General features: G+C 36.5%; 1 protein-coding gene and 1 long non-coding RNA gene across 3 annotated transcripts in view; one reads left to right on the top strand and one right to left on the bottom strand.

Moving 5' to 3' along the window:
- LOC306666413 overlaps positions 1 to 24,274 on the bottom strand; it is a 39,761-nt gene extending 15,487 nt beyond the window's left edge. For both annotated transcript variants that reach the window (XR_013765303.1, XR_013765304.1), the window contains exon 1: positions 24,215 to 24,274. This is a non-coding gene — a long non-coding RNA (uncharacterized lncRNA). The remainder of the gene's footprint in view (positions 1 to 24,214) is intronic.
- On the top strand, positions 21,702 to 24,777 carry TCF21 (transcription factor 21). Its single transcript, XM_079148474.1, has 2 exons — positions 21,702 to 22,456; positions 24,241 to 24,777. The coding sequence occupies exons 1-2, from the start codon at positions 22,007 to 22,009 to the stop codon at positions 24,328 to 24,330; spliced, it is 540 nt and encodes a 179-aa protein (XP_079004600.1). The 5' UTR covers positions 21,702 to 22,006; the 3' UTR covers positions 24,331 to 24,777.
- Positions 24,778 to 25,457: the final 680 nt, after the last annotated feature.

Raw genomic sequence — 25,457 nt, 5'->3', positions numbered from 1 at the left:
AAATTCTTATTCAGTAAAGAAAATCAGATCCCTTCAGTAAAGAAGATGAAATTTCCAGTGTGGCCCAAAGGTGATGATTTTAGCTCTTTTGATGGAGATTATTTGAACCTGAAAATTTTGCGTGGCTATCCGTCTTGCTAAAAGTCAGGGTGAGATAAAGTGTAATCTGGCTGAGATTTCTGCTGGAAAGAAAACATTGAAATGACTGCTCATTTATCACTGTACTGGCCTTCCCCCTCCTCCACCTTGGTTTAATTGACGATGTAACATCAAGATGTTTGTGTCTTTCCTTGGCCATTGAAAATGAAACCAATCCCATTGGAGAGAAAGTAGTAAATTATCGGGTTTATTACATAAAGAGGTGATAAGAAAAAAAGTGTAGGAATTAGTTGCAAAATTTCTACCATCAGCAAGAATCCTGGACAACCATCCAAGTTCTGTAAGGACTCCAGGTTTTCCTTCTTGCCTGGCGCTGGGTGAATCTGCATATGCAGGTTCCTTGACCACAGGAGCTATTTAAGTTTGTGACACTATTCCCAAACTAATTACTTTAGTGATAAGAGAAATTAAAATGATCAGTTCACTTCTTTCTAGTCTGGATAGTTATTTTAGCCAAGAAGAAATAGCACTTATCTTTACTCAATGGATGCTTAAATACACAAAAGTAAAAATAGCCAATATACAAATATAATAAAATTTAATCTCAATAGTAATGACTTATGAAATATTAAAGCAATAGTATAAATAACTTCCACACTCTAGTCAAAATTTCTTAAAATGTAATAATTGCTTAATTTTGACAAGAATCCAATGAAACAGCCACTTCCAAATATTACTTGAGAATGTATAAAATACAATAAACTAGGAATGTCTAAAATTATTATTAAAAAACTAAAATGCCTATACCCTTTAGCTCTATTTTGGGGAATTTATTTGACAGAAAGAATAAAGAATCTGCAAATATTTTACCTAAGGAATATCACAAGAACAAAAAAATGGAAATGAATATATACAACATGAAAAATCAATTTGTTATTCAATTATGTCAGAAGAAATTTAATGACATTCAAAAATGTCTATAAAATTTTGAATAAGGGGCTGGGGAGATAGCTCAGTCGGTAGAGTGCTTGCCTTGTAAGCACAAGGCCCTGGGTTCGATCCCCAGCTCAAAAAAAAAAAAAATTTTTTTTAATAAAAAAATGGGCTATCATAAAATATAATTAATTTTTTGTTGTTTTTGATGGAACTTTATTTGTTCATTTATTTATATGTGGAGCTGAGAATTGAACCCAATACCTCACTCATGCTAGGCAAGTACTGTACCACTGAGTCACAACCCCAGCCCACTATAATTCAACTTTCCACTAAGAAATTTCTTTTTCCATTAGTCTAAAATATCACCTATCCATTAAATTAAGTTTTAATTTACATATGGATTTCAGGATTCTTTGAATAGAATAGAATAGAATTAGAATAGAATAGAATAGAATAGAATAGAAGAATAGAATCTTTCAGGATTCTATTGTTTGACAAATGTGTCCATTTACTCAGGTGTCAACACACAATTATTAAATCAACATAGATTCATAATAAATGTTAACATTCCTCCCCTATTACCTCATTACTTTTTTTGACATTTCTAGCAATAGAAGAACCAGTTAACCTAGCTCTAATTTTTTTACATGTATTTTTATTGAGAGTGCATTAAATTTATTAGTTATGTAGGGAGAAGTGACATCTTCAAAACGTTGAGTCTGGGGATCCATGAGAAACTGTTTCTTGGTGAATTTTTATTCTTCCATTTTTTTTTTTTTTTTTTAATGTTCCTCAGTGAAGGGAATTATTGACCAGCAGGAATTATAGTGATTAAGAGAAAAGTCTCCCATGCTAATGAAACCTTGAGCAAAAGTTACAAAAATACTCTGCTCCTACTTTCTCCCACATAAAACAGAAATAACACTGGCTACTGTCTCAAAGAGTAATAATAAGGATTAAATTTAAAACTTCATTGGAAACACTTAAAACACTGGCAGGAGTAACAACTCAATAAATGTTTCCTATTGCTACATCCTCACTGAACATTGGTTCTTGATTTTTTTCCGAAGTGCTTTATCTTTTGTTTTGATATTGTAAATTGAATCTTTTCTTTTTTTATTTTCAAAAGCAGTTTATCACTCAGAGTAAGAAGATCACTATTTTTGTATATTGATTTATAAACTTTCATCTTAATTTATTATCTTATTCTTTCTATAGTTTTTCAATTGATTCTCTTCAATTATCCAGGTAAGAAATTTTGTCATCTGAAAATGGTCATAAATTATTCTCCAGCTATGCAATTTTACCAATTCCTTAATTTCCTTCCCTTGTAATTGCCTTGGTTAAGACTTACACAGCCATAATAAATATCAGCAAAGATAATTTGTTCTCTTGTCCTTGACTTTAATGAGAATATATCTAGGCTTCATGGCATGTTTTATCACATTACAGAAGTTTCTATTTTGTTATAACAATTTTTAGGGGGTTGGATGTTAAATTTTCTCAAATGACTTCAGCACATATAACTCCGTTTTTTTCCTGACTCATTAACATAATAAATATGAGTCCCTTATACTAAAATACCATTGTAGTCATAGATTTTTATTAATGCACTTATTGTATCACATTAGTCTGTTCACAAGCTGCTGAATTATATTTACTAACATTTTAGCAAGGATTTGCATGAACATGAAGCAGAGTTCTTAGGGATGATGGGTGACTGTGTACATGTATGTACATGTTTAAGTACATTAGCATTATTAAAATTAGGCATTGATGCCACACTAACTTTTCAAAAATAATTTGGAAACTTTCTTTTCCCTATCCTCTGAAATTGTTTAAGTAATGATAGGTTCATATGTCCCTTAGAGGGGAGAAATTCCATGACAAGATCATCTAGATTTGTTGCTTTATTAGTGAGGTGGTGGTGTAGTCTTAAAAACTTTTCAATTCTTCTAAGAACTACTGAATTTTTCTGTATCTTTTGGGTAAAGTTTAATTTTTCTATGACACCATAAAGGTTTTCATTTAGTTGAACAAAGTTATTTCTGAATTATTTTGGTTCCTTATCCATGGTTATACCTGCTCTTATTTCTAATTCAAAACTTTTTTAAATACAAAAACAATACCCACTATTATATTGCCTGGCTCTCATTTCTTGATATAAAAAAATATTTTGTGTATGTCTACTTAATTTTGTATGTCACTTAACTACTGAAGAACCTAATGAAGACAGTTATGAGTTACTTTTTATGTGCCAAGACTTCCAAAATAGATTTTATACATTGTATCCCTTTTAATCCCCACAACAATAACCATTTGTATCCCTGTTCTTGGATAACTATTGAATTGAAATAAGCTTCAGAATTCTGCTCCCCTATTCCTTTGCCCCCTCAGGTGTCCAGGCATAAATCCATAAGCAGCTAAATATGGGAATATTTGGAGAATTGAGGAGGCATGTGACAAGGTTGAGATATTTACCAATCTGAATAGAAATATTTCAATTTTAACCATCAGTGTTTTTGCAGTAGTATTACAAGACTCAGAAAAAACTGCTATTTCAGACCAGCCAAGGTTAATCTGGTTTATTAATCAACTATTCCTTGTTTAGAACTGATTGGGTGCCTTAGGATGGCTGGATTTTGCCCACCATAACTTGCCAAAGAATACAAGGGCCTTGACAAATGTGATAATTTTCCATATCTCATGACCTTAGGTTATTTTTTTTCTTCTATTTGATTCTTGTTTTTCAGTTTGGGGACTTTTTTTTTAAAGTTGTGCTTTATCAACCCAATCAATAAATGGGCTAAGGAATTAGACAGGCACTTCATAGAAGATATACAGGTGATCAACAAATACATGAAAAAGTGTTCATCATCTCTAGTAATTAGAGAAATGCAAATTAAAACCACCCTAAGATTTCATCTAACTCCAATTAGAATGACTATTATCAAGAACACAAGCAATAATAAGTGTTGGCATGAATGTGGGGGAAAAGGCACACTTTTACATTGCGGGTGGAGTTGCAAATTGGTGTAGTCACTCTGGAAAGCAGTATGGAGATTGCTCAGAAAATTTGGAATGAACCCACCATTTGACACAGCTATCCCACTCCCCGGGTTATACCCAAAGGACTTAAAATCAGCATACTACAGTGATGCAGCCACATCAATGTTTATAGCTGCTCAATTCATAATAGCTAGATTGTGGAACCTACCTAGATGCCCTTGATGAATGGATAAGGAAACTGTGGTATATATACACAATGGAATATTACTCAGCCATAAAGAAGAATAAAATTATGGCATTTCCTGATAAATAGATAAATAAATATCATGCTAAGTGAAATAGGCCAAGCCCCAAAAAACCGAAGGCCAAATGTTTTCTCTGATAAGTGGATGATGATACATAATGATGGGGGGCGGTGACTGGGGAGAAGACAGAGAGAAGAATGAAAGAACTTTGGATAGTGTAGAGGAAAATGTGGCAGGAGGGTTTGGGGGAAGGAAAGATAGTAGAATGAAACAGACAGTATTACCCTATGTATATGTATGATTACATGAATGGTGTGAATCTACATTGTGTACAATCGTAGAAATGTAAAGTTGTACCCCATTTGTGTACAATGAATCAAAATGCAGTCTGTAAAAATAAAAATTTAAAAAATGAATAAAGTGCTTTATCATTATTATATAATCATATTTTCATCCTCTTGCATAACCTGGGATGAACTGGTTTGAAGCTCTGAAAATCTGGTTCTTTGTAATCCCAATTCTTTCTCATCAATAGCCAAAGCTTCCTTCTCCTCAATAATCAATGTTGGCATGGATAAGTTAGTTTGAAAGAAAGAGTAAGTAGTATGGAGCATGGTGCCTTTGAAATATATGAAAATGATCAAAAGGGAAAGGGACATTCTTTCCTGGCCTTTGGGAACTAAATCCAAAGTAAGACAATTTAAGAACCATACATTCAGAAATACTAAATGGTTGGAATCATTAAATGGGAGGAGATGAGCATTCAAAGCAGGTAAATGAATGGAGCTGGAGAATATCATGTTAAGTGAAATAAGCCAATCTCCAAAAAACCAAAGGATGAATGATCTCTCTGATAAGCGAATGATGATACACAACAGGGGGTGGGAGGGAGGCAAGAATGGAGGAAGGATGGATTGTATAGAAGAAAAAGAGGGGGGGAGAGGGAGGGGGGAAGGAAAAATAACAGAATGAGACATACATCATTACCCTATGTACATACATGATTACACAAACAGTGTTACTCTACTTCATGTACAACCAGAGAAATGAAAATTTGTACCCCATTTTTGTACAATGAATCAAAAAAATAATAAATAAACAAATAATTTTTTAAAAAAACCTTGGGGAATGCCCACAGTAAGTTGTTTATATAAGAATAGGACACAGTGAAGACAAACCAGGTGATCAAAGACAATGTGAAGACAACATAAAGTGTGTAGTGTTGCATGATTCAAAGAGAAAACTTAAAAAATAAAGATACTGGCCAGGCATGGTGACACACACCTATAATTCCAGCAGTTGAGGAGGTTGAGGCAGGAGGATCACAAGTTCAAAGTCAGCCTCAGCAACTTAGGCTCTAAGCAACTTAGTGATACCCTGTCTCAAAATAAAAAAATAAAAATAAAAAGAGCTGGGGATGTGGCTCAATAGTTAAACATCCTGAATTCAATCCCAAAAAAAGCTCCCTAAAAAATAGAGAAACAGATGTATCATTTTTTAAGTAATAAAACAATGATAATAACCATCATTCAAGAAGTGATTAAGTTATGGCACAGTAATACCATATAATATTACTACAAAAGCACTAGAATCAGTTAGATCTATACTTGCTAGCATGGAAAAATTTCAAAGCCACATTAGGAAATCACAGAATAATATAAATGAACAACTACATATGAAATATATATGTTGTAGAATCCTAAATAGGTAAGAGGAAAATAAGAAACATTGCATAGTACATATGTATGATATATGTTAATACATGCATACCTATATATCTACATTGCTGGATGATTGATAGACACAGATATACTCATAGAATGTTAGTATAGAGTAGGCTTTAAGGTTGCCCACCAGAAGAAAGAGAACATTAGGTATGAAGGGGATTTTCATATTTCAAAAAAGTATTTAAGCTTTTGACAGACTGTCCCTGGGTTCAATCCCATATATGGTATGTATGTGTGCACCTACACACACACACACACACACACACACACAAACTTGTGTAAAAGTTGAATAAATCATGAAATTTTTATGTCATTCCAGATACCAATGCTGTATGAGGAGAATGGACATTACAGTTTTTCATTTAAAATGTGATGATAGTCTAGAAGAGCAAGTTCAGAATATTGGTAAGAAAAAGATTCTGGTCACAGGGTGAGAATAGGTGAAATTGGGGTGGGTCACAGATTCTATCTGTTTCCTGGAGGGAACAGATAAAGGAAATAGGCATGCCACAGACTTGTTTGGCATTAAGTCTGTGTCATGCAGTGAGCTAGTTATGGCCACCAAGTCACCATGGAACCTCTTGCTAATGTGCCAGGAGAAGAGTATTCTCTCCTTCTTCCTCCAAGGTCATACATGGGAGGAAGTATATCTAGACCATCATGTGGTAATCTGATTCCATTTGGAATCTGACAACCCAGAAGTCAAACCAATAGAGGCAGAGAGAAATGTGGACTGAATTCTAATAATAAGTGGGACCTCTAAACCTCACTGTGCTGAGCCAACTCTATCTTCAGACTTTTCACCTGTAATAGCCAATAAATTACTAACTTCTTTCTTAAATCAGGATGGAGTTTCTTGTTACTTGATATAAAACTCATCAAAAAGGCCTATTTTTATTTGGACTCTGTCTATATAATGTAAGAAAAAACTCCTAAGTGTGAATTTCATTTCATCCAAAACACTTAGTTCAGCCATTAATTTTGGATTCCGTCGCATGGCTCTTTACCAGTGCAGCTTGCTAGCCAACAATGAAATAACACTGGGCGTTTTGAATTTCACCTCCTCTCCTTTGCTTAATGAGTAGTGAAAAGTCTGAAAGGGTGAGTGGGAAAAATAACTGGACAATCAATCCCAAAGGCTGAAGCAGTGAACCCCAAAGATATTTAGTCAAGTTGCTAAAAAATTGTTTGACCTCACTGAAGTTAATGCCCTCAACAGGTTAATCTTCCTGGCATATGCCTGGAGAGAGGATAGTAGTTTTCTTTGGAAAGTTAACATGAGAAATGTTCAGTGAAATCAAAGAATAGCTTTCCTTTTATAAATACAAATATATTTTCACATTATTTTAGAAGATTCAAGTTAATGACTTCATAAAACCTATGGGGAAGGTGGACTGCATTGGATTTGTTTCCTGTTTTTATGTCAGGCAATGATATAAATATAAAATATATGAGCCACAAAATAAAAAAAAATTGTGCAATACATTTGTAAGTTATAAAGTATAGTAATTTAAAACACCTAGAACTGCCATTCAACATAAAAGCTACAACACTGCCAATATCAGTGAATCTGTTTGTTCACATACAGTTATATCCCTCTACACAGACCTCCACGTAAAAATCACTATTCTAGATTTTGTGTTCAACAATTCCTTATATTTTTATGTAGTTTCATCATTCATATATGCATACTTAAACAATCATACTATAAGTAGCTTTCTATACCCTGATTTTTTCATTTGTTAATTCTGATATTCAATGTGTTCCATGATTCACCCTTGATTTTGAATACAGTTGTCATTCATGTAATTTTTCACATTGTATAACATTAAACCTTTGCTTTTTTCTATTATGTTCTGTTATATAACTTGTTTCTCTTTTTCTATACATAATGTTGGAAAGAATATTTCCCAGATGGTGTGTGGGAAAATAATGGTAATAAAGTTTTTTTCTCAGAAGTTTTTGATATAAATAAACAACCAGTGATCTATCTGTTACAGACTCCCCAGAACTAAGTGCAGGATTGTCTTCATAAGAAACTAAATAGAAATTATGAGGAACTGATCATCATATCTCCTTAATGTTAGTCTGTGTTCCATACTATGCCAAATACCTGGTTAAAAATTGAAATGCAAGAATAGTATTCAACAATTAAAAGGAGCAAAACACTAACTTCTACTATAATATGGAAGATCCTTAAAAACATTTTGCTAAGTGAAAGAAGATGCAAAAGATCACATATTCTGTAATGATATACTTTATAATTTATATAATATGTCCAGGAAGGGCAAATTGATAGACATAGAAAAGGGATCAATGATTGTCAGGGTCTAGGAGCAGGAATGAGGATAAACTGCAAATGACTGGATGGAAATTTGTGATGCAATGGAAGCAGTCAAATTTGGATTGTAGTGATGGTTGTAGGACTCTGTACATTTACTAACATCATTGAATTGTAAGGGGGAATTTCATGGTATGTAAATTATGCTTCAATAAAGCTGCTAAAATTGAAACACTGTCACAATGACTGAAATAATAAATCTGAAACATTTTGTCATTTATCTTAACACACTTACATGTACTGTTTATGTGCCCATTTTGAAATAAAACTGAAATGGGAAAATACAGCAACTTGAGAAGACCTGCTCTTATAGATGAAATCTGAGTGAAGGAGAATGAGTCGGATTACTCGCTAAGGGGCCCAGAATGTAGCTTTAGAAAGATAACCACCATTCCACATAGAAGCAGAGAAATCCGAAAACAGCAGCCGAGTTCCCAAGGGATCTTATGTCAGGATGAGGAAGGATTACAGGAAACTTCTAACACTTTATTTTCCTTCCTGAAGCTCTGGGAGAGGTTTCAGTAACTCCATGGACAGGTCAATAGCTACTTGTGCTATAGAGTTACCCACAGCCCTCATTATAACTTATGTCTTGCCTGCTCTTTAAAACCCACTTCACTTTTGTCGGGGGCTGTAAGGCTTTTGTTTCCACAAGTTTGCAAGTCTCAGTCAAGTTCAGGTGGTGAAGAGGTAATTGATGTAGGACATTACACGTCTTCAAAGGAAACCAACCTGTAGGAAGCTGGGAACAAAAGGATGATTTGGTCAAATTGATCCCACTCTTTGAAATGTCTTTTGAAATCAAAATGAGAATTTTCACTAAATATGACCCAGATCTAATGCTACATTAGGAAAAAAGAAATACAAAGTATTTTAAAACATTTTAAAAAACATACAGTGGTGTTCATGGAACAGAGAAGGAAGGTGATTGATTCAATAATTTAAGCTCTTTTCCAAAATGCCAGTTTGTCTGTTTCTTTGTATTGGGGGGTAAAAATTGGCAAGGATCATCCCAATGATGAAAATTCCCATGATGGTTTTGCATGTATGGAATCATTGTAAGTGAAGTAAGTGCTCTGTTGGAGTTTAACATTCCAGAAACAAACAAGAAAAGACATTATCACTCCCAACATTTTCTCTGTAAAAAAAAAAAAGCTAATACAACAGAATGTGCTGCCATCTCACAAATCTCCCTCAGCCCCTTACCATGCTTTTCTTTCCTGTTATAAAGAGATGCATTTTTAAAAATAGACATTGGAACTTTGGATTAGGCAGAGGGAAGTGAGGGGAGAGGTGGGGCAGTGGGGATGGGAAGAATGGTAAAATGAGGCAGACATCCTATAAACGTGTATCAAAAAATTTTTTTTAAGAAAATATTTATCACTGCCCAAAAAAACAGGTAATGAATAAATTTTCAATACCACATATTACTTTACTAAGATTACTCTGAAATGTCCACATTTTTGCCATTTCCAAATGAAATTGATGTGTACTTACTAAGAATAAAAAATAAATAAATAAATACATACATAGACATTGGTTACTTTATTTAAGTGTTCTTGAGTAGTCTCAGATAGGAGAAAGAATGTTTTATTTCTATCATCATTTTTATAAGTGAAGGACAAAAACTGCCTACAGAAACTTCATGATACTGATCTTTTAACAAGTTTCACATAGTGTGTGTCAGTAACACTTCCAGAATCAAGTATGGAAGTCCATATGCCAACATTTTATTTTTAAAAAGAACATATCTGAACTGAGCACATTATATTCAGGTTGTCTTTTAAAGATTTTTTTTTTTTAATTTATAAAAGAGAGTATACCCTACCTTTTTTTTTTTTTCTTTTAATAACTGAGGATTGAATCCAAGAACACTTTACCCCTACATTTCTAGCCCTTTTAATTGCTTTTATTTTGAGGCAGGGTCTCACTAAATTGCTGACTGGTCTGCATTTGCTGTCCTCCTGCCTCAGCCTCCTCAGCCACTGGGATTATAGGTGTGTGTCACTGTGCTCAGCTATCCTCACTTTCAGTGTACAGAAGTAATAACACGAATTGAAAGAAACCAAAGGGGCAAGAAAAAACAGCAGTCTGATCAGGAGTCTTTCTTACACATTGGGAACAAATGGTTATAAAATTTTAAAAATGGAAATACTGCTAACCTCCATAATTTATGTGAAATTCCTAAGGCTGCTTCTTTATTGTTTGGGAAATGCATGAAAACTTTTGATCCCATGGATAAAAATCCACAAGGGATGAGTAGGTGAAGCACATTTAGCCTAAGATTATCCATCTTTAAGATATTGGTTTTGAACACTTTTTTCCACATTTTTCTTGGGGCTTTATAACTGCACATAATGGTAGGATTTGTGGTTACATATTCATACATGTATACAATATAACAATACAATCTGACCAATATCATTCCTCAGTATTTCCCTTTTCCATTCCTTCCTTCCTCCCCTAGTCCCTGTCCTCTACTCTACTGATCTCCCTTCAATTTTCATAGTTTGGTTATTGTAAACTGTGCTGCCATAAATATGGATATGCAGTATCACTATAGTATGATGACTTTAATGCTTTAGGATAAATACCAAGGAGTGGTATAGCTGGGTCATGCAGTGGTTCCATGCCTAGTCTTTTGAGGAAATTCCAGACACTGATTTTCATAGTGGTTGTACTAATTGACAATCCCACCAATGGTGTCAGAGTGTTCCTTTTTCTCCACATCCTTTCCAGCATTTATTATTATTTGTATTCGTGATGACTGCCATTCTGACTGATGTAAGATGAAATCTCGGATGGTTTTGATTTGCATTTCCCTAATTGCTAATGATATTGAACATTTTCCATGTGTTTCTTGATCGTTTGTATTTCTTACTTTCAAAAGTATCCATTTAATTAGTTTTTCAATTCACTAATTGTGTTATTTGTGGTTTTGGTGTTAGCTTTTTAAAATCTTTATATATTCTAAATACTAATCCTGTCAGAAGAGTAGAAAGCAAAAATTTTCTCCCATTTCTCTTCATAGTCTTAATTCTTTTCCTTGCTCTACAGAAGCTTTTTAATTTGATATCATTCCATTTATTAACTCTCAGCATTATTTTCTGAGTTTCAGGGTTCCTGCTGAGAAAGTCATTGCCTTCTGTTCTGTACTGTTGGTCTGTGTCTTTTTTATGCCAGTGCTATGCAGGTTTTGTGACCATAACTCTGTAGTACAATTTGAAATCAGGTATTATGATGCCTTCAGCATTGAATTTTTGGTTTAGAATTGTTTTGGCTATTCCAGGTCTTTTATTTTTCCAAATGAATTTTAGGACTTTTTTTTCCCTACTGCTGTGAAAAATGTCATTGGTGTTTTGATGGGGATCACATTGAATCTCTATATTGCTTTTGATAGTATGGCCATTTTAACAATATTGTTCACCTATCCATGAACATGGGAGGTCTTTGCATTTACTTGTGTCTTCTTTGGTTTCTTTTTTCAGTATTCTATAGTTTTTACCATAGAGGTCTTTCACCTCCTTGATTAGATTTATTCCTAGGTTTTGTCATTATTGTTGTTGTTGTTATTTTTCCTTCATGTTATTATGAATGAGATTGTTTTCCTTATTTATTTCTCAGCAGATTCATTGTTGGTATATAAGAAATACTGATTTCTGTATGTTAACTTTTGCAACTTGCTACTTAGCAGAATTTATTAGTTTTTCTGGTGAGATTTTTGGATCTTCTATGTATGGATCATATCATCTGAAAGCAGTGATAATTTGATTTCTTCCTTTCCTGTTCTTATCCCTTTTATTTTCTTCTCTTGCCTCATTGCTCAGGCTAGAATTGACTTTGAACACATTTTTTAAAAAGTTAATCAAAGAGGGAACAAAGGTTTGTAAATAAATGGAATCTAGTAGAATTACTTGGTAGAAATTAAAAAATTGAAGATGAAACCCTTAAGCCTTTCACACTTATTATGAGATAAAAATAAACTATTATATTTTAAAAACACCTCCTTAAAAATAAAATGATAAACAATATATGCAATAATTAGTTTGGTTGTTAGATTATTTTTTAAAACTTGATTTTTGGTAAGATGAAATATATACGAATACAAATACATCTATGAAAATTAAAATAAAAAGAAACATTGGGGTAACATTGAAATTGAGGTTTGACAATTTTATTAAGTACCCCATTTAAATGGGAAATCATGTTAATATTATTAAGAGGTATAATTATTTTTCCCTTGTGTTCTAAAAGTTTACTTATTCAGTAGTGCCATTTTTAAAAACTTTTCTGTTGCTTTGTTGGTCATTTAAAAAGCATATTTAGTTAGTTTGTTCATTAAGGATTAATGCATCACCAGTGGCAAAAGTTGGCTTCATTTTCCCTATTTATAAAGATGTAATATAAGCCTAACTATTTTTATGATGCAAACACATGACTAAATATCTTCTTTCACTCATTTTGATTCTTCCACCCATGGAAGCCCACCTTATGACCCTTGTCTGCAGCATATGTACTGTATATCACAAAGCAAAAATTGAAGTTTATAGTGACTTGGATAGTACCACCCCCTCCCAAAAGTCATGTCCACCAAGAACTTCAGAATTTATTTGTATATATTTTATATACATAAAGATATAGATGTGAAGAGATTGAATATAAGGAATTGGTTCATGTGTCCCTGGAAGCTGAAATCTTCTCCCATGTTCTGTCATCTGCAAGCTGGAGGCCCAGGAAAGTCAGTGGTATATTCCAGTCCAATCTCATAGACCTAAGAACCAGGGAAGCCAAAGAGACCCAAAAAATTTAAGAAGCAGGAGTGCCAATGCTCAAGGGAAGGAGAAGATAGATGTCCCAGTATAAGCGGGAGTAAATTTATTCCTCTTCCCCTTTTTGTTCCACTTGGGCCCAAGAGATTACATGAGGCCCACTCTACTGGTGCATATGGCTTTATTTACTCAGTTTACTGATTAAAATGTTAAGTTCTTCCTGGAACAACCTCATAAACACACCCAGAAATAATATTTTACCTGATACATGGGCATCCCTTAGGCCAAGTGAGTGCACACATGAAATTAACTTTGGCAAAGGCCATGTGAACATAAAATCAGAGACTAGAATTATGCTGTCATAAGACAAAAATCACCAGAGGCCACATAAACCAAAAGAAGCAAGTAAGGGTCCTTCCCTAGAGCCTTCAGAGGAAGCAAGGCCCTGACAACACCTTGATTTTGGACTGCTTATCTCCCGAACTATCAGAGAACAAATTTCTCTTGTTTTCAGCCCCCAGATTGTGATAATTCATTATGAAAGCCTAGGAAACAAAGAGTTGAACTTTAAAATATCTAAATATACTTATCATTCATGAATATAAAGATAAGAACTTTTCAGGATATCAACCTCTCTTTATACAAATGGAATTGGAGGCCAAACTAAAATTTTCTTTTAAAAGTGTAAATAACTTTATAGCAAAAAAGTTGTGATTTTTTTTTTTACTCCTATGATCAGATGATTCATGACATCAGTGCCCTCTGTGGGAGTTTTACACTATATGCTTATTTATATTGCACATGGTATGGACTTAATGAATTTAATTTGGTGGGAAAATAATTGGTAATGAAACGATCATTTAAATCATCAAAAAGTGAAGGGAATGACTGAAGTAATTATGCTTAATACCAAATAGATTTTTAATTCTGTGACTGAGACCATGAAACGCTTTTCAGACAAAATAATAGAATTTTTGACTTTACTGAAAATTCTCCTTACCCCCAACACACATGTTTTTTGTACTTAGTTTTAAAAGAAGTGGTTCCTTTGCCATTGTTAAAAGTCATACATTCTGTATAATCTTACCCATAACCCAATGTAGAAGGGGTGGGGGCAGAAATGCTAGTGTCAAAAGGGGCCTTAGAGGTAATAATCAAAGTACTATCACACCAACATTTGTAAGCAGTTACTATATTTTATGGGTTAGATATGGGCATCCTCCAAAAGCTTGTGTGATACAATGCAAGAATTTTCAAAGGTGAAATGAATGAACTGAAAGCTATAACATAATCAGTGGATTAATCCACAGATATGGATTAACTAAGCAGTAACCATAGGCAGGTAGGGTTTGGCTGGAGGAAGTAGGTCACTAGGGTGTGCCTTTGGGGTTTATATTTTGTCCCTGGTGAGGGAGCTTTCTCCCCTCCCCCCACTTCTTTCCTCCCTCCCCCTTCTCTCCCTCTCCCCTTCCTGGTCCACACCCTTCTGCCATGATGTTCTGCCTTACCTCAGACCCAGAGCAATGAAGTCAGATGTCCATGGACTGAGACCTCTGAAACCATGAACCAAAATGAACTCTTCCTCCTGCGTGTTGTTCTTGTCAGGTCTTTTTGGTCACAGCAACACAAAAACTGCCTAAAGCACTATGTATTAAGCATTAAGTGAAATTGCTTCACAATGATCTCAGTCACCACATGGGACCCATCCCTGCTATCACCACATTAAAGAGAAGACACTGAAGCCCAGTAAAGTTAAAGGACTTGTCCAAATTCACACAACTAGTTAATTGTACAAGCAGAATTTGGGCTTGGTTCAGGAATGTTATACCGAGCCACAAGAACTTTAGAGAAAAAATATGAAAAGAGCAAAAATTATAATTATCTTAAGGGCTTCCATGTTTCACAATTTGAAGGATGTGAACTTTATATTCTCCACCTAACATTTAGTTCACTCTTCCATACTCAAATTCATTTGAGAAGTGTTAGAGCCTACCCTTTCTGGTAAATTATTTCATCATGGAGGTCTTTGCAATTAGGTTAAAAAAGAATTATTTATTCATATGAAACGAGGAAGTTTAGTATCTGCCTAATGTTCTAACTTAAAACAATATTCGTCTTATCTAAAATATGTCAGTGTCCAGTTGAAAAGACCCCAGTGCAGTTAATCAACTGTTTTGTCTATAGAGTAACCTGCTCAAAAGCATTTGACAAATTTTATTACTGAACTGATCTAACCCACTTCTATTTCTGTTTGGGAGCTGTGTGTTGTACTCAGATATGCTGCATGAAGAATTCTTAAATTCTAATGGTTCTTTAAAATTGATTTAGAAAAAAATATGTCCAAAAACCTCAGAGCTTCTAACTAGAGAGTGGCTCTCTTCTCGTCTCGTCTCTTCTCTTCTCTCTCTCTCTCTCTCTCTCTCCCTCTCTCTCTCTCTCTCTGCAAATTTTAGAAATGAGAGTCAGATGACTCTCCTCATCATAGACCAGGAATCTGGCTCTACAACCCTTCATCATAAAAAAATGATTCCTCATGAAAGAAAATACAGGCAACAAAATCCTGAGATTTATTGTTGTCCCTACTGTTTGTGTCATTGGTATAAAATTTACAGTAGACCATCAAATGGCAAAGAGGCTTAGGTATAGTTTCATTTCATCTTAAGTTCATAAAAGAAACAATAAATAACCATTTTTCTAATTATAATTTCTAATGTCAAATTGTATGGACAAAATTGTATCTCCCCAAAATTCATGTGTTGGAGACCACAACCCTTAATGGGACTATATTTGGAGACAGGCTTTTTTGGAGGTAAATAAGTTTAAATGAGGCAATAAGAGTGTCCTAATCTGATAGGGCTGGTGGTCTTATAAGAAGAGCTCTCTCTGTTTCTCTCTGTATCTCTGTCTTTCTGTCCACACACGATCAGAAGAAAAGCTACTTGAGGACACAATATGAAAGTAGCCACATGCAAGACAAGAAGAATGCCCACACAGAACCCAACCAAGCTGGCACTCTGGTCTTGAACTTCCAGACTCCAAAACTGTGAGAAAATAAAAGTCACCCAGGTATTTCCTTATGGTAGCCTGAGCTTCCCAAGACAGTAAACTGCTATTCAATTTTTTAAAGCTATATGAAATTTTATATTAGAAAAAGCTTTCCATCCACTCTTGCTGCATAAATACACTTACTACATAATCAGATTGATAAAAATTGAACAAGCAACTTGAAGGAATTTAGTGAATGCCCAAGGTGCTTTGTATATTTCTTTAACAATCCACACCTTTTTACTGTTCCATCCTGAAAAGGAGTAATTTATAAAGCTTTCACCGAAGGCAAGTTAGTGATAACATTAGTGGGAATGACTCCATTTAGTTGGAATTATTTCATTGGTGCATGTTCTCAGACATGTAACCAGAGGTAAGTTAATTTTTTCAACTGATTCTGAGCTCCAGGTAAGAGCTGAACTTGATTTAGACTATTTATAAATCCACAAAGAACTCATAATCTGCACATCATCATTGAAGCTTGCTTACACATAAAATGAATTTTCTATCAAGGTCAAAGAAAATATTCAGGTTTTTATATAGTTAACTCTGTATTTCATACTATAAATACACTAGCCATGACTTTTGGATTCACTCCCCTTCTTTTTTACTAATAAACCCCTACCCCAAGTTTTCTTGCAGCTAAAGAGCATATTTTGAAACAATATTTCCAAACTTTCCTTGCAGCTAAGAGGCAAATCGAGACACCGGTTCAAGTGGCAGTACGTCACTCTCATCTCACAGGAACAGAATTCTTGACTGTGTGGAGGCTCGTTAGCTCCTAGCCCCTTCTAATTCCAGCTGTATATTATTTTGTATCTTTATTATTAAATGCTACATCATTTTATGTTTGTAAAGTCAGGATTTACACTTTTAAAACTCTCTTATTGATTCCAGGATCTAAATTCCATGATTCTACTCCTCAAGGAAATAATCTTGAGGAAATAATTACAAGAAAGACCCTTTTATTCTAATGTTCATCTTCTCTTATCCTGACAGAAAAGAGGCTGACATCAAGTTGACCAGTTTCTTTTTCATACCCATCAAAAGCCATATTTAATATTTAAGTGATTTATAGGTGTCTTCCATAAATCCCACAAGATTTATTGTTTTTAAGGAAACCATGGAGATTTTGCTTCCAAGTTTAATGAAAGATGTGGAAGATAAGATACACTTAAATTTCTCTAAAACTTCATTGTTACAGGAGAAATTCTCTGGCACACATTTCAATTCAGATTTGCATTTCATATAGCAGATTTTTCTCGAGTAGTCTCCAGAGAAAAGAAAGATTCTAAATGAAATCCAAGAATGAAAGGAAAGAACACTGGGTTGTACACAACTCAAGTCTTGCTCCAGCTTTTGCCCTCTCTTTCCTAACATTGAGTAGGTGTAATAAAATTATTCTAGTGTTAGAAAACAAAAGGATGGTAAACTGACTTTGTAAAGTTCTTACCTCTCACTGTCTACCTGAGTTTCATTCAGTCACTTGTTCCTTAGGATAAACCTAGTCCTTCAAGAGCACAGGCTTGGCTGCTTTCAAAGCTACATCAGGGCGCATATGGAATGCAAGGTTAACTTCTGGAACCAAAGAACTATGAAGCGTCTTTATCCTTTACTGGTATCAGTCCGCTTTAAATCTTATTGTTGTTGACATCAGCTCTATAATTCATTGCACTAAATGTGAAAAGAGAGTTGAGGTACAGTGAACACCAAGAGGACTTCTGATTACTAAAGGGATTCATGCCCTGGGCTGATGCCAGGGAAAGGTCACAATCAGCATCTCCATTACTGATCGCCTTAGAAAAGCACTAGTTACGTCAGTGCTATGTCCATCCTGGCAGCCAAAATGCAAAAGATTGGCACCACTATGATGTATAACAAGGGGAGATAATTCTTAATTTATGAAATGAAGTTAAAATTTAATTTTAAAAAAGTCAGACTTCAATGGATTTACAAGCAGATGATAAAATCAGTCAACAGCAAACAAAAGAGATAGTGGCAGTTATATAGAATTAAGGAAGAGGCACTAACTTGCATATAAGTTCAGCAAAATGGTAGCAGTTAGTTCCATCAAATAAAAAGAATAAAACATCTGGAGATGTTCGTTAGATGTGAAGGAAAAAGGAAATTGGCAGATTTGCTGATTTTCCAGCACTAGGGATTTCCTGGCTCATCATGGGGAATATAAGAAAAGTATGCACATTTTATTTTAAAGGCATATTTTTCTCTCTGGGAAAGATAATATGATGGCATACAAGTCAGTTCAAAAGAAGCCTGAAATATTTTCTTTCACATAAAAAAGGAAGCAAATTAGTCCATCCCAAGTGCAACTGAATCAAATTTGAACTTCCTGAAAATTTATCAGTTGATAAAGCAGGATTTAAGTTCAAGGATACATTCCATTACTAATCTTCATTTTACAACTTTTGAAGATAAATTTTCCTTAGCACTAAAATCTTTCAAAGATAGCCATCCTTGCAAAACAAATTGTTAGAAGTGTGCAGCAAATTGGCCAGATGCCTCTGAAGCATAAACTATTACTTAAAAGTAAGGTAAGAACTTTAAAAACTCTCACACTTTCAAAGCACTAGTTTTCTATTAAGTGCTTTGAAACAGTTCATTTTCAAAGTATTTCTTTCTCCTGTTATTGTAATAGTTAATAAGCATATCAAAAGTGCTTTTCTTCTCACAGAATACAGTTTACATTTTGGGAAAAATTGGCACAGTTTAAGTTGAAGCTTAAATCATTTGTTCAGTAAAATCTGACAATAAGCTACTTTCCTCACCTGTTTTACCTGAACTGTTTATTAGCAGGGATAGACATAAAATTTCAAGAGAAAAATGCATTAATGTACTTTCTTCAGGATATCCAAGTTATAGCCCTCTTTGGTTTTTGTTCCAAAACTAGTAACTATCCCCTACAGAATTTTAGAAACATTAGTTCATTATCAACATACTAGTCCTCCCCAGCCTGAATGTATCAGTGCAAGATAAATGAACATGATACTTAATTATTGTTTACATTTTTATAAAGAAAAACAACTGCAAGAGATGCTATTTTCCTATAATTCTATTTTGCTATAAAGACAAATAATAGCTAGCCAGTTCATGGCATGAGGTTAGTTTTGCTCTGTTCTACAAACTGCTATTTTTAAGTTTCCAGCATTGAAAAGAATTATAGAAAGCAGCAATCTATTCAGTGGTCCATATTACTGTGAGTGTCACTAACCCCCAAACAACCTAAGCAGCCTATCTACTGAGATATGGCAGAGAATTAGACCCAAAAACAGAAGAAAAAAATGTGTCCTCCAAGAAGAAGAATCTTCACAGTTTATAGCCTGGTGTATGTATGGCAGTAGTTTGTATTCTTAATTATCATTCCATTCAGAGTCCAAATAAATAAATAATTTGTGGCTATTTTGCAGATATCTCAGTAGCTACACACCACACACACTTACAAATACACAGACACACACACATTTCACAAAGTGCTGGCCAATGCCCATTTTCACATAGCTCTTTAGCCTAAAAATAACTTTGACTTTCAAGTCTTACCAAGACTGAGAAAAACGAAAGCAAATTAAAGAAAATTAGTTTGGGAATCAGGAGGGGGAATTTTTAACAGGCCTGCTGGGTGTTCTCTTAATGCTGTCTTGGGTCTCAGATTAAAGTATTATACACTCTGTGTTGTAGTACTGGGTCATTTGTGCATGAAGACAAAGGCAACTTCAACTTGATATTTCTGTCATCCCTGCTGTGGGAAGAGTCCTTTTCCTGGTTTATAACATCAATCACTCTCGCAATAAATCTTGGTAGTGGATATGGTCATTTAAATCTCCACCTGCACAAACAACAGAAAATAAGAGCTCATAAATCTCTATACTGGTGATTAACAAATTTTGGATCCTTGGCAAAGATATTAGGGGGGAAGGGTTCACTAATTCATTAATAAAGACTGATTTGCTGACAATCTGTTTAGTTTACAGCATAGGGGGAAAGCAAACAAGACCCTGCTAACAAAACAAAACGTTAGAGGTTAGCGAATTCCCAGCTGAGCCCAGGATTAGAGATATGATATCTTAATGTAGCGGAGGGGTTCAGAGTCAGCCAAAGGCTCAGAAGCTTCCACCGAGTTCTGCTTCAGCTCCTCTTCCTTGATACTTAATTTTAAGGAAAGAAAACCTGGCAGAGAATGAGTAGGAGAGATCGTGCATTAGTAAGAGAGAGTCTTCCTAGTTTGATGGCATCACTTTCATTTAACCCCTACATTCCAGTTCCCTTTGCTCACCTACCTAACTTCCTAGAAGATTTTTTACTCTCCAGGAAAGATGGCCCAAGCTGGAGTTAAGGATGAAAAAAAAAAACTTTCTCAAAAGCATAGTCCTGCTTTGTGGTTCATAATGTCAGCTTCACTTGAATTACCCTGACAGCTAAGAGGACGGCAGCAGCAGTGGAAAGAAGTTTGCATGACAAGAAGTCCCAGGCAAGATGATATCCTAGAGCAACTAAGGCTCTGAAGACTATAGGAAAAGCACTCCTGAAAATGAATTTCAGGGAAAGTTTTAATTTCATAAAAGAAAAGATTATTACCTAATAAAATATTTTCCCACATTTGTATTATTCTATTTCATTCCCCACCAAATTGTGTGTAGGTATGCAATGGTCAAATGTGTGTACATACTGCAGTTCCTTGGTATCTTTTTGTTGTTGCTGCTGTTCATTTTAATTTTTCATGATGGAAGAGTCTGTTTTGACATACTTATACAAACATGAGTATATCTTATTCTAATTAGAATCCCAGTCTTGTGGATGTTCATCATGGTGATGTACACCATGGATGTACATTCACTGTGATGTAGTCATATATGTACATTGGAAGATTCATTCCACTGTCTTTCCTATTCCTATCCCACCTCCCTTCCCTCAGTCCTCTTTGTCTAATCCACTGGTGTCTCTAAAGTGACCAAGTACAGATGGATTTTTGTTTTTGTACTTTCTCTGCCATCACCATAAAGATTCTATGAGACACTTGTTTTCTTAATTTCTCCCAGGTAAAATGGTAAGCTATCTGGGTAAAATCTTGGAGTCTCATGGGATGTTAACAGGAAGCAGTTGAGTCTCCTCTGGATTTTAGTTGTTGTTTCTTGGAAGGAAGGGAGAGGGGCATGAAACATTTGTGAGATTTGTTGGGCAAGGCCCAGAAACAAGCAAAGGATCTGGACATTTTCCTACTTTTCTCAGTAACAATTAGTTGAGACCTCTTCAGAGTAAAAGAATGCCTTAGGAAATGGGCAGGAGACAAAAGCTGTAGTAGGACTAGCTCCTCTTTGGGCCAAAGTGGAAGAATGAGACTGGTATGCACGCGTTGCAATTGAGTCGATTTACAAGTTGGAAACTGGGGTCTGTTCACGAGTGTCTCCTCTGCTTGTGAAAGGGGTCCAAAAGCTTTGCTAGCCTAGCAGGCCCCTCCCCTAGACTGCAAGGATCCGCCTCTCTATTCCCCAGATAAATTCCTAGTGTCCACCAAATTCCTCAGCGCTCTCTCACACTCCTCTGCGGCCACGACTCCGGGGGTGGGGAAACAGATCGCCAGTTTCTTTCCCTCAGAAGCCTTAGCGCTGGGTTTTCACAACTCTGGGAAGGGGTGAGACCCAAGTAGTCAGACCCCCCAATTTCAATTCCCAACAAGAGGTGGCTGCTCCTTACTTTGGAGGCCCGTGGTTTCAGACTCACTCTCTCTCTCTCTCTCTCTCTCTCTCTCTCTCTCTCTCTCTCTCTCTCTCTCTCCACACACACACTTTTTTTTTCTCTCTGTCTCCCACCACTACCCTGACCATGTCCACCGGCTCCCTCAGCGATGTGGAGGACCTTCAAGAGGTGGAAATGCTGGAATGCGAAGGGCTAAAAGTGGACTCCAACAAGGAGTTTGTGACTTCCAACGAGAGCACTGAGGAGAGTTCCAACTGCGAGAACGGGTCTCCCCAGAAAGGCCGCGGCGGCCTGGGCAAGAGGAGGAAGGCGCCGGCTAAAAAGAGCCCCTTGAGCGGGGTCAGTCAGGAGGGGAAGCAGGTCCAGCGCAACGCGGCCAACGCGCGCGAGCGGGCCCGCATGCGGGTGCTGAGCAAGGCCTTCTCCAGGCTCAAGACCACCCTACCCTGGGTGCCCCCGGACACCAAGCTCTCCAAGTTGGACACACTTAGGCTGGCGTCCAGCTACATCGCCCATTTGAGGCAGATCCTGGCTAACGACAAGTATGAGAACGGTTACATTCACCCGGTCAACCTGGTGAGTTCTGCGGTGTGGGGCGGCGGTCCCGCAAGCCCCGGAGTCTGGCCCGCAGGGTGTGAGTGAGCTCGTGTGCGTGGGGCTGGGAATGGGGGTGCCGGCCTTGGTGTGCCCCACACACCTTGGCCACCGCCGGCCCCGCGCCTCTAGGGACGGACTGCGGGCGCTCTCCACACCGACATCGCTCCTGCCCTACTTGCAGCCACTGGGATGATTTATGCGAGGGTTTGACGTGGCAGCCGCATTAGGGATTTCCAAGTGTATTAAGCTGGCAAAGAGGAGGGATCCCCCGCGCGGGTGCCAGGGCAGCTCCCGCTGGCGTGAAGGGGCTGGTGCAGGATAGGGAACACTGATGAGATGCTGCGCACCGAAGAGACATCTTATTAATCCCTTGATTCTTCCTTTAGCTAAGAGTAAAACGTGATTTCTCCTTATAAACATCCAGTTCCGTTCCTTTCCCAAGTATAGGACCATTGGATGTGGACACATTCTTGCCGGCTTCCTTATCAATGGAAGACCTCCAATCACTTAACTATTCTGTTTCTCCTATAGGTGGGTTAACATTTTTAAATATCATCAATTCTGGTAGATACCAGCATCATTAACAAATTCGCAAACGTATTAGTGTCCTGAATAACACTAAAATAACAGGTCACTCTCGCCTAAGATTTAAGAACACATTACCTTGCCTTCTTAAAAAGCAATACCCATTGAACCTATCTTTTAAATACAAAAAAAGTAATGCTTGTTGAGCCTACTATTTTCTCAAATATATTTTCCTGTTTAAGAAATATCTTTTAATTCCTCTTTCATTCGATTTCACTTTAAAAGGTGCAGGCTCTAAAGAAAACAACAACTTACTAGAACTTCTGTTTGTATGTGATAAGAACGAGATTTTCCTCTTTAAAGTCAAGTCTTATCGGCCAGGACTAGTGCCTAAAGGATTGAGTTGTCTCACCCAATTGGTCTCAGGAGTTGGGGGAGGGGATACAAACACGTTTTGCCATGAAAAATAGTTTCCCCTCCAATTAAAAGGGTTTTCCCCCCAATGATGTTAAGATCAGAAACTAAAATGAAAATATTTTCTAGAATATTTGCTGTTGCCTTCCTTCATCTTTGAATTAAAATTTAAATAAGCTTTATTATAAAAGAGCCCAGAAAAGGGAAGAAATAGCTTTGCTTTCTCCATAGTAGGAAAATGATCGTAAATAAAATGACTGAGTACTTATTATTAGCATTATTTCCTCCCTTTAGAGCTGGTGATTAACTTAAAACTGTAGTCAAATCCTGGGTTTGAAAGAAATGAAAGTCTGCACCAGGGAGATAGATGGGGTTGAAGGTGAGAGAACCCAGAAACCTGGCCACTGCCTCATCAAAGGGGCTTAAGGGGTTCTTCTCTGTGCCCAGTAGGTGCAAGGTCCTTCTGAGTTTCTCTGCTCAGGCTATTCTGAGCCTCTTCCTCCTGCCTGTGCCACAGCACACTTAGCTTTACCAGGGCCTCTCTTGGATTTCAGTAGGAATCCAGCATGGGCCTTTTAGGCTCTATTCAAAAAGACCACCACCACCACCACCACCTCTAGCTGTGACTTGGCACCAAGGCATCTTCTTTGTTTTATCCAACTGCAACTGCGGGACCACTTGGACACCAAGTAAACTGAAGAAATAACCACCCTCTCCTGCTCACTGCTTACCCCACCGCGCCTCCTCCTTAGCTTTTCAGCCCGAACCCACCCCTTCTCCTCCTCCAGGGCCACTTACCTCCTCCACCCTCTTGTCTTCTGCAGACGTGGCCCTTTATGGTGGCCGGAAAACCCGAGAATGACCTGAAAGAAGTGGTGACCGCGAGCCGCTTATGTGGAACCACGGCGTCCTGACCTTGGAGGTGCGAGTCTGGGAAAGGCGCGCTCCCGGGGGGGAGCGGGTCCCGGGAAGGCGACCCCTGCCCTCCCTGCTCTCTGTCTCTGCTTCCCCCTCGCAACGCTCCTCTCCCATCCCACCCCGAGAGAACACTTGACAGCGACGAGGAGATTCGTTTCCAAACCGGAGGAGATCAATCGTACTTTTAGATTCCCATCTATTTAACTTTATTAACTTCTACCGTGAATGACTGCGAGCCTTGCTGGTCCAAGTGCAATATGTAATTATAAATATATAAATAGATAATAAGAGCCTATCAATGTGTATCTTTTGTACAGTGTTGTAAAATGTAGATCATAGAATAGCTGACTTTGACAGTCACATTTATAAAGTAATTCACTTAAAGATATATATTTTTTTCAAACATTTTGCTACTTTCAAAAATAAATCTTTCTTTATATTGCTAAAAACATTGGTGTGACTTTTTTTTTAATTGGAAGAAAAAGTTGAAAACAATGAGGAAGACTGATTTCAATGGTTCTTTCAAACCTCAATCCAAACCTCTAGAAAAGGATTAAATGTTATTTCCACTATGAAGGCACGGAACATATTTTGAAATCCTAAAAACAAACTCCACGTCATTTACAAGTTACTTTTAAGACCATTAGAAATATTGTAACTATAAACAGAAAGAGCAGGATTAAAGTTATTTTGTTACTAGGAGCAAGAGGAAAAATCACAGCATAGAGAGGACATTATATTTTTCAAGTATTCCACAGTATAATTGCGACACAAATAGGAAAGTAAACTCCACGTTTTATAATTTCCAGGCGTGTTTGTGATCCCAACAATCCACGTTTGCAAAGTAGTGAAAAAATAAGGGGGGACTATAAAAGATGCAAATTCCACGGCCCTCAGGGAGTGTTGTATGATTACCAAGTGCTGCCACATACCTTGTATATTTCTTATTAATAATTCATTACTTAAATCTAACAACTCGCGCAGGCCTGCACTTCGGTTGAGGTTACCCATTGCGTTCAGCACCCTCGACGACTTCCGGCGGGCTGGTTTTTAATTTAAACATCTTCCAGGCTACGGAACAGCTCGCAGAGGAAGATTAAGTTGAGATAAACAGAGAAGGGAG

This window comes from Sciurus vulgaris, assembly GCF_902686455.1.
Source record: "Sciurus vulgaris genome assembly, chromosome: 7".
Taxonomy (NCBI): Eukaryota; Metazoa; Chordata; class Mammalia; order Rodentia; family Sciuridae; genus Sciurus; species Sciurus vulgaris.
The sequence above is the reverse complement of the archived record's forward strand: the minus strand, read 5'-3'. Positions and strand labels throughout refer to the sequence as shown.